General features: G+C 44.6%; 2 protein-coding genes across 7 annotated transcripts in view; one reads left to right on the forward strand and one right to left on the reverse strand.

Annotated features, from left to right (window-relative positions):
- Positions 1–5117, forward strand: part of raraa (retinoic acid receptor, alpha a) — a 158488-nt gene extending 153371 nt beyond the window's left edge. For all 5 annotated transcript variants that reach the window (XM_066698678.1, XM_066698681.1, XM_066698679.1 and 2 more), the window contains 5 exons: positions 757–917; positions 1182–1358; positions 1697–1901; positions 2483–2641; positions 2782–5117. In XM_066698678.1, the coding sequence (XP_066554775.1) occupies positions 757–917; positions 1182–1358; positions 1697–1901; positions 2483–2641; positions 2782–2981 (902 nt within the window). In that variant the 3' untranslated portion in view covers positions 2982–5117. The remainder of the gene's footprint in view (positions 1–756; positions 918–1181; positions 1359–1696; positions 1902–2482; positions 2642–2781) is intronic.
- Positions 5010–9842, reverse strand: LOC136743548 (complement C1q-like protein 2). 2 transcript variants are annotated; one of them, XM_066698682.1, is made up of 5 exons: positions 9514–9842; positions 8621–8701; positions 8342–8422; positions 7831–7903; positions 5010–7352 (listed from the first exon to the last, which is right to left on the reverse strand). In XM_066698682.1, the coding sequence occupies exons 1-5, from the start codon at positions 9628–9630 to the stop codon at positions 6940–6942; spliced, it is 765 nt and encodes a 254-aa protein (XP_066554779.1). In that variant the 5' UTR covers positions 9631–9842; the 3' UTR covers positions 5010–6939. The 2 variants fall into 2 exon arrangements, with proteins under 2 accessions (XP_066554779.1, XP_066554781.1); XM_066698684.1 differs by having other exon boundaries at positions 7831–7900; positions 9514–9841.
- Positions 9843–13184: the final 3342 nt, after the last annotated feature.

Raw genomic sequence — 13184 nt, forward strand, 5'->3', positions numbered from 1 at the left:
GGATATTTGTCATATTATGTTATTAGATTAGCTCAGGGGTCTAATGAAAGCAGTGGTGATTTGTCAGTGTTATTAACGACTTCATCCCCTACCGCCATTCATCACCCGACTCCTCCAGTGCCAGCAGGGTTCCCTCTCGCAGGGGGGGGTGCACAGCGGAAGCATCACTGTGGCTTCTCGTGAAGGGTGGGGGCGGGGAGGGGGAGGGAAGCGGGGGGCATTCAGGGGATTAGTTAGGAGGAAGAAATAACATTAACTTGTGTGTGTGTTTGGCGGAGGGGGGCTTGTTACCAGAGGGAATTGAATGTTTTGTATTTTCTTTTTTTCCTTTTTCGCCTGGTCAGCACAGAGCAGCTTCCCCTTTCCAAGCCACTAGCTGTCAGGTTGACGTTTTCTACATTTCTCAGCTGTTGACACATGCTGGTGCTGGGGCCCTTGATCTCACCCAGAGGGCTCCCCCCTTCCTTCCTGCCCCAGCCTGGTGCCCTGTTCCCACTCCCTCATTTCTAGCCTAGGAAGCATCCCGGCTCGGAGCCTCTCTTCCCACAAGTCCACACAGCCTCTTTTAGGACCGGCCCGCGTACCTCGTTGACTAGCTGACCCAGCAGACCTCACTCTTTGTACTCCCCCACACTGCTCCCACCATTCCTGCCCACCCATCTCCAACCTCATGGACACCAGCAACATGCCTTGTAACCGCACTCTCTCTCTCTCTCTCTCTCTCTCTCTCCTCCCCCCTTCCTTCCCTCCCTACAGCGGTGAGGAACGACCGCAACAAGAAGAAGAAGGACGAGAAGAAGCAGGAGTGTACGGAGAGCTATGTCCTGAGCGCAGCCACCGAGGACATGATCGAGAAGGTCCGCAAGGCCCACCAGGAGACCTTCCCCTCCCTCTGCCAGCTGGGCAAATACACTACAGTAAGGACCAACAGCTTTCCCCGCCCCTGCTCCCTGTATCACTGTCATGGCTGCACGGCATTGTGGGTGACGGGGCCGAGCCAGGACCCCGTGTTAGCGTTCGCAGCTCTCAGGCTCCAGCCCAGTTTGGTTAGGGGATGATCTTTGATGAAACGCATCATAGTCTGTCACACTCGTCCAGCTGTAGATGCAGACAAATGCAAAAGTGTTGTGACGGCCCCTCACTGACTCTTTCTCTCTCCCCCCCTTCCTTCTGCCTCTCAGAATAACAGCTCGGACCAGCGTGTGTCTCTGGACATCGACCTCTGGGACAAGTTCAGCGAACTCTCCACCAAGTGTATCATCAAAACCGTCGAATTCGCCAAACAGCTGCCAGGCTTCACCACACTAACCATCGCAGACCAAATCACTCTGCTCAAAGCCGCCTGCCTTGACATCCTGGTGAGTGCCCGGCACAGACAGCCTCCTCTCCCACATCACCACTATCTAAGACTTAAGAGAGCTAAGGGTCCTGGTACAGTGCTAGAGTTAAAATGGGGAATAAGTGCAGCCTCCAAGTGGGCCTCCCTGGTAAAGGCTGAATGTCTTGTTCTGTATGACTGTGTTCAGTAACTGGGTTTTAATCATGAACCTTTACTAATGCGACTATACAGGCAGATGCTGGGTCCAGTGTGCAAGTGTGTCAGGGTGTGTGTGTGAGTGTATCAGTTTTTGTGTGAATGAGGGTATGGTCTTGGATTTGTGCCTCACTGCCACCCCCTTCTGTGCTGCTCTCTCAGATTCTTCGGATCTGCACACGCTACACGCCCGAGCAGGACACCATGACGTTCTCGGACGGGCTAACGCTGAACCGCACGCAGATGCACAACGCCGGCTTTGGGCCACTCACAGACCTGGTGTTCGCCTTTGCCAACCAGCTACTACCCCTGGAGATGGATGACGCGGAGACCGGGCTGCTCAGCGCTATCTGTCTACTCTGTGGAGGTACTGCACCAGTGGAGTTTGACACCAAGTCCAGGCAGCTGTGAGATGGGCCCTCCCACCCTCCGTTCTGTCTGCCTTATGTGCTCCTTTTCTGCTGTTTGGTCCACTGTTCACACCACTCCTATTTACTCTGAACACAGTAATCGCAGAATGTTTCTTAATAATATTATTATTATTTTGCCCATGCTCTTGTCCAAGGCTTTTTGTTTTGTTTCCCAGATGGTCAAATAAAAGCTAAAAAATGGAAACACTCACAGAGGCTAGCTAAATATAGGTTGTTGCCAACACTTTACTCAAATGGAGGAGATGTCTCCAGTCCTGCACTTCAGGTTCAGGTTAGACACTGAGATTGGCTCAGGTGATTATTTGGTAGAGAACAGTACCATCTAGCGGTGGGTTAATGTATCAAACCTGGGTAGTGTGTGATAGACGGTGTAACACCAGTATGATGTTCTGCCCACGTGGCATTTATTTAGTCTTGTGGATGTTGTGTCCAGTGCTGCAGCTCCCGGTCTGTGTGTGTCCTGAGGTTTGTGTGTGTGTCCTCCGGTGCTGATCATCCTCTCTCTCTCTGTATTCAGACCGGCAGGACCTGGAGCAGTCGGACCGGGTGGACACGCTGCAGGAGCCCCTGCTGGAGGCCCTGAAGATCTACGTGAGGAAGCGGCGGCCGCACAAGCCCCACATGTTCCCCAAGATGCTGATGAAGATCACTGACCTGAGGAGCATCAGCGCCAAAGGTGAGCCCGAGCCCGAGCTGTGTATAAACCACTTCACGTGTCTCCAGGAGGCGGGCTGCCTTTTCTGGTTTGTACATTTGTGTGTGGATCTCCTCGCTCGCTCTGGTCCAACCCTGCCTGTCTGTGTGCCCCCCCCACAGGTGCTGAGCGGGTCATCACGCTGAAGATGGAGATCCCGGGCTCCATGCCCCCACTCATCCAGGAGATGCTGGAGAACTCGGAGGGCCTGGATCCCCAGGGGAACAGCTTGGCGAGAGCCGGAGGTCCCCCCCCAGGGAGCGTCAGCCCCAGCCTTTCGCCCAGCTCGGCCCAAAGCAGTCCGGCCACGCACTCCCCGTAGCACCCGCCAGCCCCTCCCCGCCCGCCCCCCCCCCCCCCCCGCGCCCTCCCGGGAGGCTGCTGCCAGCCAGGCGGTCCTGCTGTGACACGGCAGCATCACGGACAGCGCAGTCCACAGGCAACGCCTCGACGTTCATGACACATATCCTGCTATCCAGTTGTGAAACGGACAGAACGAAACAACGAAAATGTTTTAGATTTGTTTTTCTTTTTGTAAGGAACAATACAGGAACACTGCTGATTTTTTCCAAGGCTAGCAAAACCAACTGGATTTGGACTCCAGAATAAGATTTCAGATTTGGAGACCCTTTTCATGCCGACAGTGGCCGGTGATGGACTGGGTAGAGGACACGACTGCGGTTCCCCTGGATGAGTACGGCAGCAGGAGCTCAATGAACTATGGCAGAGTGATTGACTTTTTTTTTTTCTTTTACAACTTTAAGAGACAGATTTTCTTACAAAAGATATATAAATATATATATTAAAAAATAAGGAATGAATGAGATTGGATTGTTAAAGGAGAAAGGACAGGAAAAAAATGTTTTTTGAAAAGTTTTCTCACTGTTTGTTTCTGAGATTAGATGCAATTGTTTTCCTCCACTGTTTCAATCTTTTCATACCTGTGATTTTAACAGATCAGTTACACAGCTGCCAGCTGGTGGCGTTTTATTGAACGCAAAGAGACCGGAGAAAAAAAGGTTTGTTTAAAATACAAGATTAATTTACTCATGCAGACACAAAAAGAAACTTTGGGGAAAGAAACATTGTTACACAAACTGTTCCAGGTTGGATTCACTTTTGATTTTCTTTTTAGAAAAAAAAATGAATAAAAAAATTAATAAAACAATAATTGGTTAAATATTAAGGTCACAGGTCCTTGAGAAACAATGAAGATAATCATTATTAAGGTGGATTTCAAGTAGCCTCTGAGATATTGTATATAAGCTGTATTCATTTATTTTAAACTATGAAGAGTTTAGCCTTCACTTGACTTGTTAATGCCTTTTTTGTTTTTTGTTTTTTTTTGTTTTTTATTTTTATTTTGTTTCAGACAGAAAAATAAGTCATTTTAAGCACATTTTACTGAAGGAATCGCATTGATGTGTAGGCCACGTAGATAAGAGACAGACCTATAGGAATCACGCTAGGGGGCACAAGAGCTGTTCACGGACAGTGGTTAAATGATCTTCACTTCACCCTAAAATAAAAAGAAAGAAAGAAAAGAAAAGAAAAGAAAGTCCTTGCACCCAGACTGGTACATTTGCTTTCCGACCTGCACACTGAGACACGAGTGGTGGGGGTTGCTTTGGGTGGGGATGGGGCCCGAGTTAGGCTGTGCAGTGGGATGGGGTTCCCAGGGCTGTGTGGCTCTGTGCCACATGTGAGAGGATTCAAGAGGAATCGTGTATTTATAGAAAACATGAATTCCCCCCCCAACCCCAAAAAAACCAGCCCACCTCCACTCCTGCTTTCCGAGGGTGATGGACTGCACAATGCCAACCTGAACCCCCCCCCCCCCCATTTTCACTGCCACACAGAGGAAATGACATCGTAGGGGATAGGAACACGGGCTGTACCTCTTCTAATTGAGTTGCCCCCCACTCCTTTTCACCCTGAGCCTCATTGGTTATTGACCAGCTTCCACCCCAGTCTTCAAAGCAGTCCCTCGTGTCAAAGGCCTTGTCCCAGTTTGCAACCCACTGTGGCTACACGGCAGCCCTTGATGCGTGTGACGTGCTGGTGGTGGCTCTGAGTGCAGAAGCATGTGGTGAGGTGTGTGGGGTTAAGGAGAGGTGGGCGGGGCCTATGTGTCAAGACCCTACTGATGCAACACTCTGGACCCCGACTATGTTGCTTCCTCCTGTCGTCCCCCAACCCCCCCCCCATTTAGTCTTTTGGTTCCAACCCTTCCTCGGCTGCTCCCTGCGATCAGGACGGAACGGTGTACAGCGCACAATCCGTTTGCCATTGCTCTGACCTGGAATAGCTGTGGACACACATCCAGTTTTAAAAACTGAATTATAACATGTTTCAATTTTGTCAGATTTATTGGGCAACTTTAAAAAACAAAACAAAAAAAGAAAGCAAGCAAGAAAAAGAAAAAAAAAGAAATAAACCAACATTTAATAATGGCTTACATTTGTTTTGTTTGACTTTTTTGTTCATTGTATACGAGGCATTAAATAATGTTACGGGAGACATTGAACTTGAATTCATATTTTAACATCTGCTTTGATTTATTGGACCAGGACGGGGTCCTGCTGCTCTTACTGTATTTATTGCGTTAATTCCAGCAACACGGTCTTCTACATAGAGCCATTCACCACTGTACAGTACTGAGGAGGCAGTTGTTACCGTGAGAAGTGTTTGAGGTCCCCTGGATCACCATCCCTGTTTCTCACTGAACACAGGAACACAAAGTCTCTACTGTCTAAAAGGCTCTCTGCCGACAGACTCCATTACACAATTGATTCCATTATTAGTAAGTTTGAATGTATTTATTTTTTATGCTGTGCAATAAACAAAAGGCAATGTTCTATCCATACATGATATCAAATCAGTGATGGAGTTCATATGCCGAGGAATCTGTGCCAAGAGAACTATAATGCAGGTTGATGTTACGGTACAGTCACCTCATACAGTCGTTCTGCGAGGCAGCTGTGGACAGCCACTGAAAAGGTAGGTTTTGTTTTTTTTACAGCCAGCCAGGCCCTGTATTAACTGACTTGATTCAATGGTTACTCAATTGAAATGGCCGAGAGGGTGCGGCCAGGATGTGGGTGCTGATCCAGCCAGGTAAGCTGACTGAATCACTGAACCCCTCCAGTTCTAGAAGAGGTCTGTTTTCGATGGCAAAATGAACAACCGGATTCATGTTTTGGCTATACTGGAGTAATTTAATATAAAACAAATTAAAAAATTGGATTTGTCAGTCTTTTATTTTTTTTCTTTACTCTGCATCAACCCAGTCTCAAATCGCACCTGGGATATATTAGTCCTGTAGCCGCACACGTACAATTATAGTATTATTGCGATATCTCCGGCCAGCAGGTGTTTGCAGGTGCCAAAGCATGACTTAAGATTGTGTCTCCGGAGATGACCAACAAGTTGCAGTCTTAACCTATCAAAACTGACTACACCTTGTTGAAATCCAATTGTAGAAATAGAATTACCGTATGCATAATATTTAAAAATACAATTAACATGCCTGATCTTATTTATGACTGGTGTAGTTGAGTGTGATTTCTTGAAAATTGCCTATGTGGCCGTTGTCCAAAGGATATCAGCCTTGACTGTTGGCCAACATGCTCCAGGCAGCAAATGTCATCATCAAAGCCTGTATAAGCCCCAAACTAAATCCCTGTGTTCACAAACCCCAAGAAAACACAACCTTTATACTGCTTATACTGATTGAAATAACCCAAAGACACTGGCTCTATACATTTCCAAGGAAGTAATAATTAGTGAGATACTTAAATACTACAAAAGTAGTAAATACAAACTAATGTCTTATAAACAAAAGGAAATGAACATCATGACAACAATGCAAAGATTATAATGAAAATAAATGTAAAGTTTAGCACTACGCTTCTATAATCTGTCACCTTTTGATTATCTCCCTGAATATGCACAGTTTTGGCTTTCAGGTAAGTCGCACTGATTAACACAACTGTGTCACACCCTAACAAAGTAGTCTAAAACATGACATTGTTTGACAGTTACATTGTTTTGGGTTGTCACTGTTGCCCTCCTCCAAAAAGAAAATTATAAATACAATAAAAGATGAGCAGTACAAGATACAGCAACTACCATATTCATTGTGCTTGTTATACAATAGGTCTGAATAGGTGAGCTAGTTGGAAAGCTAACTAAAGAAGTATTAAAATGGGGCTGGGGTTCTGAAGCCTATAGTGTTCAGTGGAAATCTACAGTTGAATTAATCTGCTCCTCCTCCCTCCTCAGGGCTTCTGTTTGTCTGGTAATGGGTACAGCAGGTATCCCCCAAAGTTGATTGCGTGGTAGTTTGGACCCGACCAGGTCATGCCGCCATCTTGTGTCACCCAGAGGTGGCTGCCCTTCTGCAGCTCCAGCAGTGTGAGGACCTGGTTGCCCACAGTGTGCCCAGGCAGGTCAGAGTGGCTTATGATCAGCTTGTGCCCATCTTTCACCAGCCAGAGGTTGGTGGTCGTCCCCCGGCCAAAGTTGGAAGAAAAGAACACCTGGTAGATGCCCGAAACGGGGCAGGCGAAGATGCCAGTGGCAGGGTTGTAGGCCTGACCTATGTTCACAAATGCATTGCTGAATTTGATGATGTCTACCTTGCCCTTCAGATCAGCTGGGTAGGAGACGAAGAAATAGACAGGCGGGGGGCCTACAGGGTATAAGACAGGGACAGGGTCACAGATAGTGATGTCACAGTTTTGTGTTCAGAGTGAACACTGTGCTGAAGAGATGTGGAGTGGGACAAGGCCATTGAGAATCCCAGATAGGTTTTCATGGATGAATGAGGCTTGAGGATTTCAGGGCTTTTGCATTATTAGATAACTAGGTGAGTTATTACAAAAAGGCCATTGCTCTCTCAATGGCTGGACATACTGTTGATACCCAGACACTTCTGAGTTACTTCTCCATTACGCATTATTAATCTTGGCAACACATTTTTGCAAGAGAGCTCTACAACAGCCATAGGTTATAACAATAAAACAAATTCTGTGTAACAAAATGGCAGACACCATCTTATGAATTCAGATACTGTATTTGTGGACAGCTGTTTAAAATGATTGTACCCAGCTTACGTCTGAGAATTCTAACCCATATCTGTAAAATCAAAACCCAATACACTGACCCACCTGTCTTACTGCTGCTCAATGTGCAGGATTGCTCTCTCTGCTGGGCATTGTTGCTATTGAAACTGTCAGTCTGCTGAAAGCATGCAAGGTGCAGATTAGTACAAATAAGGTAATGAAACTTGGTGAAAACACACTAAATTCTAGTTATCGTTGCCGTTTATCAGTCATTAAACTGTGGAAGAGGGCAATGGTGTGCTGTGGGGGACAAGGGCAGGTTGTAAAAATAATATATTGATAAGGATCATGCAAGAAAACTGTACTCTACATGTTTTACATGAAGACTGGTGGACAGCATAGAGATAACTTTTTCTTTCTTTTTAAAGAGGCAAACCTAAAACCAGATGGAATGGGAGTGAGATAAGAGGAAAGCTTTGCTGATAACAAGTAAAGCACATGAGACAACGTGAACAACACTTAACAACATGATACCAAACGCAAGTTATTCCCCCGTCGTCAGCTGCAGCTGTATTGCGTCTGGGAGCCTGTGAATTGGCCCGCTGGTTTCGCCCACCTGATTCTTGAGCGCTGAGGCCAGCTGCATCTTGATGGTCGCCAGCTCTGACTCCAGGGTCTCCACCTTCTGTGCCAGCTCCTATACACAAGTACAACACAAACACCTTCTCAGGACCTATTGCTGTGAAGTCATTCGTCTTCTGCTTCATCTGTGTTCTAAAACTATGTCTAGTCCCCATCTCACATACTTGCGTTCCAGTGCTTATTTTGCCTTGACTCTGATATTTGTTATTTCTATCATCTGGTTTGCCATTATCCAAGTATTGACCCTGCTTACCTCTGATTGGTCTGCTTGGGTCTCTGTTCCGTAGGACAGGAAGAGAACCCCAATCATCACAATGTGTGCCATCAACAACATCTGGAAAATAAATGAGCAAGTCCAGAAAGGTGAGGGAAGGAAGAAGCCTGACACAGCCAATCCATCTCCCACCTTTTCAAGATGGAAACCGAGAGGGCGAACAAGTCAGTGTTGGTTTGTTGACTGCTAATCAAAGGAGGAACACGCTGACAGTGTTTTGCCATCTGCCTCCCAGCCCAATTAGGCTGACAGTTGCTGATATAATATAAAGAAGTTCCCTTGTAATGTTCATTGATTTTTCTCCAAACAAACAGAAACAAAGACCAAAATCCGTCATGAGAGCATTACATCAAGAAAGGAGAAGAAGCTGTTTTTCTTGTGTGGCTAAGCATTCCCGTCTCCCTGTGATTTACAAGTCCTGCAACATGTACAATATTTAATTAATCCAGTACTGCGTGCATTATTTTTTAATTGGTCTAATATCAGTTGATGATTTATATTCCGGGAATGAGTCATACATAATCACAACCAGGCCACTTTCTTTCAGGCAATTAGTCTCACTGCAGAGCAGGGCAGTCTGTTAGGAAATCGGTGCAGCACTGCAAGAAACTTACAAGATGACTTTCTTTGCTCCATAAGTTGCCCCTGATTTCCTGAAAGAAGCTGCTGCACTGTAAATGCACAATCCTAACAGGTGAGAGTTTAGGGCAGTAACAGAGAATTTTGTACAGTTGCTGAACCAAAGAATGTAACTTCTCTCAAGAATTCCTCCACTTTCTAGTGTAGAACATTTGCTGCTGGACCATTTAAGTACCATTTAATTTTCCTCCAGGCCTCATTTAAACAATCCTGATTTTAGAAATAGCCCTTACCTTTGAGTGATTCTGTAGCTGTGTGAGACGATGTTTGTCTGAAGGGTCTGCAGTTACTAAGTGTTCCAGATGGCTCAGCCAGTTTCTTATTGTGTCAGACTGAACGCCCACACTCATCCTGTCCACCGACTTCCATTTTTTGCCAAATCAACTTTCAGGTCAGGGAGAGGACAAACACTGCACCCATGCAGATACAAAAAAAAACACCCATGTTTTGGTCCCGGGAGTGGAGGCAAGTTCAGATCCTGTTTGTGATGCCAAGTGTTGAACCCTTCTTGGAAATAACTGGAAAAATCGTTGAGATAACACAAATAGAACTTTAATCAAGCTAGCTTGGAAGTGTCACATCAGGCCCGTTCCCTCAGTGAGACTTAACTTTACAAACACAAGTGTAGCTTTTTATGTAAACATGACGTAGAATGTTGTGACCGTTCGTCAATCAAAAAGCTTCAAAAGATGCAAGCTCCGCAAGGTTCGTAGGCTGCCCTTCCCGAGGGAGGGGGTCATCATGGAAGCAGATGTCTGTTCCTGTTAACAATGAGGTAACATCTTTAGCTTTGAGAGGAGAAACAGGAAATCCACAAATGGACAAACCTATGGGCGATACATTCGTGGGCCGTTTCTCTTATACAAAAACAGAAGCGGTGGGAGGAATTAAGAAAGGGTGTATCCTTAACAACTGCTTCATTGGCCTTTTACTAATAAATCCAATTTGCCAAGTCTGCACACGTCATTATTTCTAATATCAATATAAAATATTATACAGCTTATATTAAACATTAATATTGGCTCTTCGTGCTGTTCAAGCTCTTTTGAAGAAGCATAAAGAAACGGGCAGCGTTGAGGACCGTAGATGCAGTGGTCGGCCAAGGAAACTTAATCGCAATCGGAAGATGTCCAGCAGTGCCATCAGCTCAGAATTGGCAGAAAACAGTGGGACCCTGGTACACCCTACTGTCCGGAGAAGTCTGGTCAGAAGTGCCAAAAAGCCATACCTCCGACGTGGAAACAAGGCCAAGTGACTCAACTATGCATGAAAACACAGGAACTGGGGTGCAGAAAAATGGCAGCAGGTGCTCTGGACTGATGAGTAAAATTTGAAATAGTTTGCTGAAGGGCTGGAGAGCGGTACACGAATGAGTGTCTACAGGCAACAGTGAAGCATGGTGGAGGTTCCTTGCAAGTCTGGGGCTGCATTTCTGCAAATGGAGTTGGGGATTTGGTCAGAATGAATGGTCTCCTCAATGCTGAGAAGTACAGGCAGATACTTATCCATCATGCAATACCATCAGGGAGGCATCTGATTGGCTCCAAATTTATTCTGCAGCATGACAACGACCCCAAACATACAGCGACAGTCATTAAGAAGTATGCTTACAAAGTTTCAGATGTATGGCGTTTTATGATTCCCAATTCTAAAGTATATTCTTTCTTTTCTCCCATACATCATACTTTTTCTCAGATTGACTATTTTTTTTTATAGACCACAAACTACTACCTCGGTTCGGTCTTGTTCCTACCAGAGTATAGTTATTTCCGACAATGCTTCCTTGGTTTCGTCTGCCACCCTGTGGGAGACCCTAAAGGCATACCTTCATGGCAAAATTATTTCCTACAGTGCTAAAATAAAAAAAACAGCACACCCGCCGTACTACTGAATTAACTGACCTTATTCTGCAGTTCGATCAGCAATATGCTGTCTCCCCAACTCCTGATCTCTACAAAAAGCGAATGGCTTTTACAGACAGAATTCAACCTTCTCTCAACTAATCAGGCTGAGTGGGTCTTAACTAAATCACGCTACAATGTATATGAGTATGGTGACAAAGCAGGTAAACTTTTGGGGCATCAGCTTAGTCAGTTTGCAGCAGCCTGCACGATCACTGACATTCGTACTGATTCAGGCATGGTTAGTACTGACCAACAGGAGATTAATAATCAGTTTAAAACATTCACCCCTTTATTCTTCAGATTTGTCCAAGGATGAAACTCTGTTTTTTTTTGTTTTTGTTTTTTAATTTGTCTGTCCCCAGTGTTGATCCACAGTCCAGGGCTAACTTGGAAAAAAACATTTGTGGTAGATGAAATCACTTCTGCAATAAGTGCTATGTAAAGTAGCAAATCACCGGGTCTGAACAGCTTTCCCATTGAGTTTTACAAAACCTTCTCCCTTATTATGCTCTATGTTTACTGACTGTTTTTCCAACTCTGTCCTCCCTCCTACCCTGTATAGAGCCTCAATATCATTAGTTCTAAAAAAATAAAGATCATCATGACTAGCTCCTATCGCCCCATTTCCCTCCTCAATGTTGATGTTAAAATATTTGCTAAGGCCCTCGCTCAACGGATTGAATCAGTCCTCCCATCCATAATCTCTTTAGTCCAAACAGGCCTCATTCAGGGTAGACAGTCTTACTTTAATCTAAGGCGTCTCTTTAACATTCTGTATTACCCCTCGAATTTGCCTTTACCCGACATCCTTCTCTCTCTTGACGCTGAAAAGGCCTTTGATCTGGTTTTGTTCGCAATATTATTAACTGGATAAAATGTTGTACGTATCTCCTCTTGCCTCAGTACGCACCAACAACATTCAGTCAGAATACTTCCCCCTTTACCTTAAAACCAGACAGGTTCACTCTCCACTTTTATTTGCTATTGCAATCGAACCTCCCTCTATTGCACTACGCAGTAACCGTGGAGTACAGGGGGTGGTTAGGGAGGGGCGTACTTGGAAGGTCTCATTATATGCTGATGATCTCCTATTGTATGTTTCTGATCCTGCCTCCTCTCTTCCACACATACTTTCAACGTCAGAATTATTCAGTAAAATCTTGGGTCACAAAATAAACTTTGACAAATCTGAACTTTTTCCAATCAACCTGGCTGCCAGAAAGGATAGCTTTATCAATTTTCCTTTTAAAGTTAATCAGGATAGGTTTACCTATCTTGGGATTACTGTTACTCGTTCATATAATAATCTTTTCAGTTCTAACTTTAACCTTCTGCTAGAACGCACTAAACAAGACTTCAACCGCTGGTCGTCCTAACCTATCTCATTTATTGGTAGAATAAATACTGTTAAAATGATTACTCTCCCTACATTCTTATACCTCTTTCAATGCATTCTCATTTTTATTCCTAAATCTTTTTTTCACATTCTTAACCAATCAATTTCATTATTCATTTCGAATAATAAGATGACCCGTATTCGTAAAGAGTAATTACAGAGATTAAAATCTAAAGGAGGACTGGCCCTTCCAAACTTCCAGTTCTATTACTGGTCTGCTAACATCCGTAGTGTTTTATATTGGATGGAACCAGACTCCCATCTAGACATATATTTATATTTGGAGGAAAACTCCTGTATAGCCTCCTCTCTGTCTGCTCTTTTGTGTGCCCTTATGTACTAAATTCAGTAAAAACCAACTTGTACACCATTCCATACGTTATCTGTGCTCAGTTTAGGCAGCACTTCAGGCTACAATCTTTTTTAATTTATGCTCCCATAGACACTAACCATCTATTTCCCCCCTCAGTGCAGGATGCTGCTTTCCATACTTGGCGCAATAATGGAATTTGGCATTTCAAGAATGTATTTATTGATCAAAATTTTGCCTCATTTGAACAATTATCTTGAACACATTTCTGTCGATACCTGCAAATTCATAATT

This window comes from Amia ocellicauda, chromosome 3, assembly GCF_036373705.1.
Source record: "Amia ocellicauda isolate fAmiCal2 chromosome 3, fAmiCal2.hap1, whole genome shotgun sequence".
In the NCBI taxonomy this organism is placed as follows: Eukaryota; Metazoa; Chordata; class Actinopteri; order Amiiformes; family Amiidae; genus Amia; species Amia ocellicauda.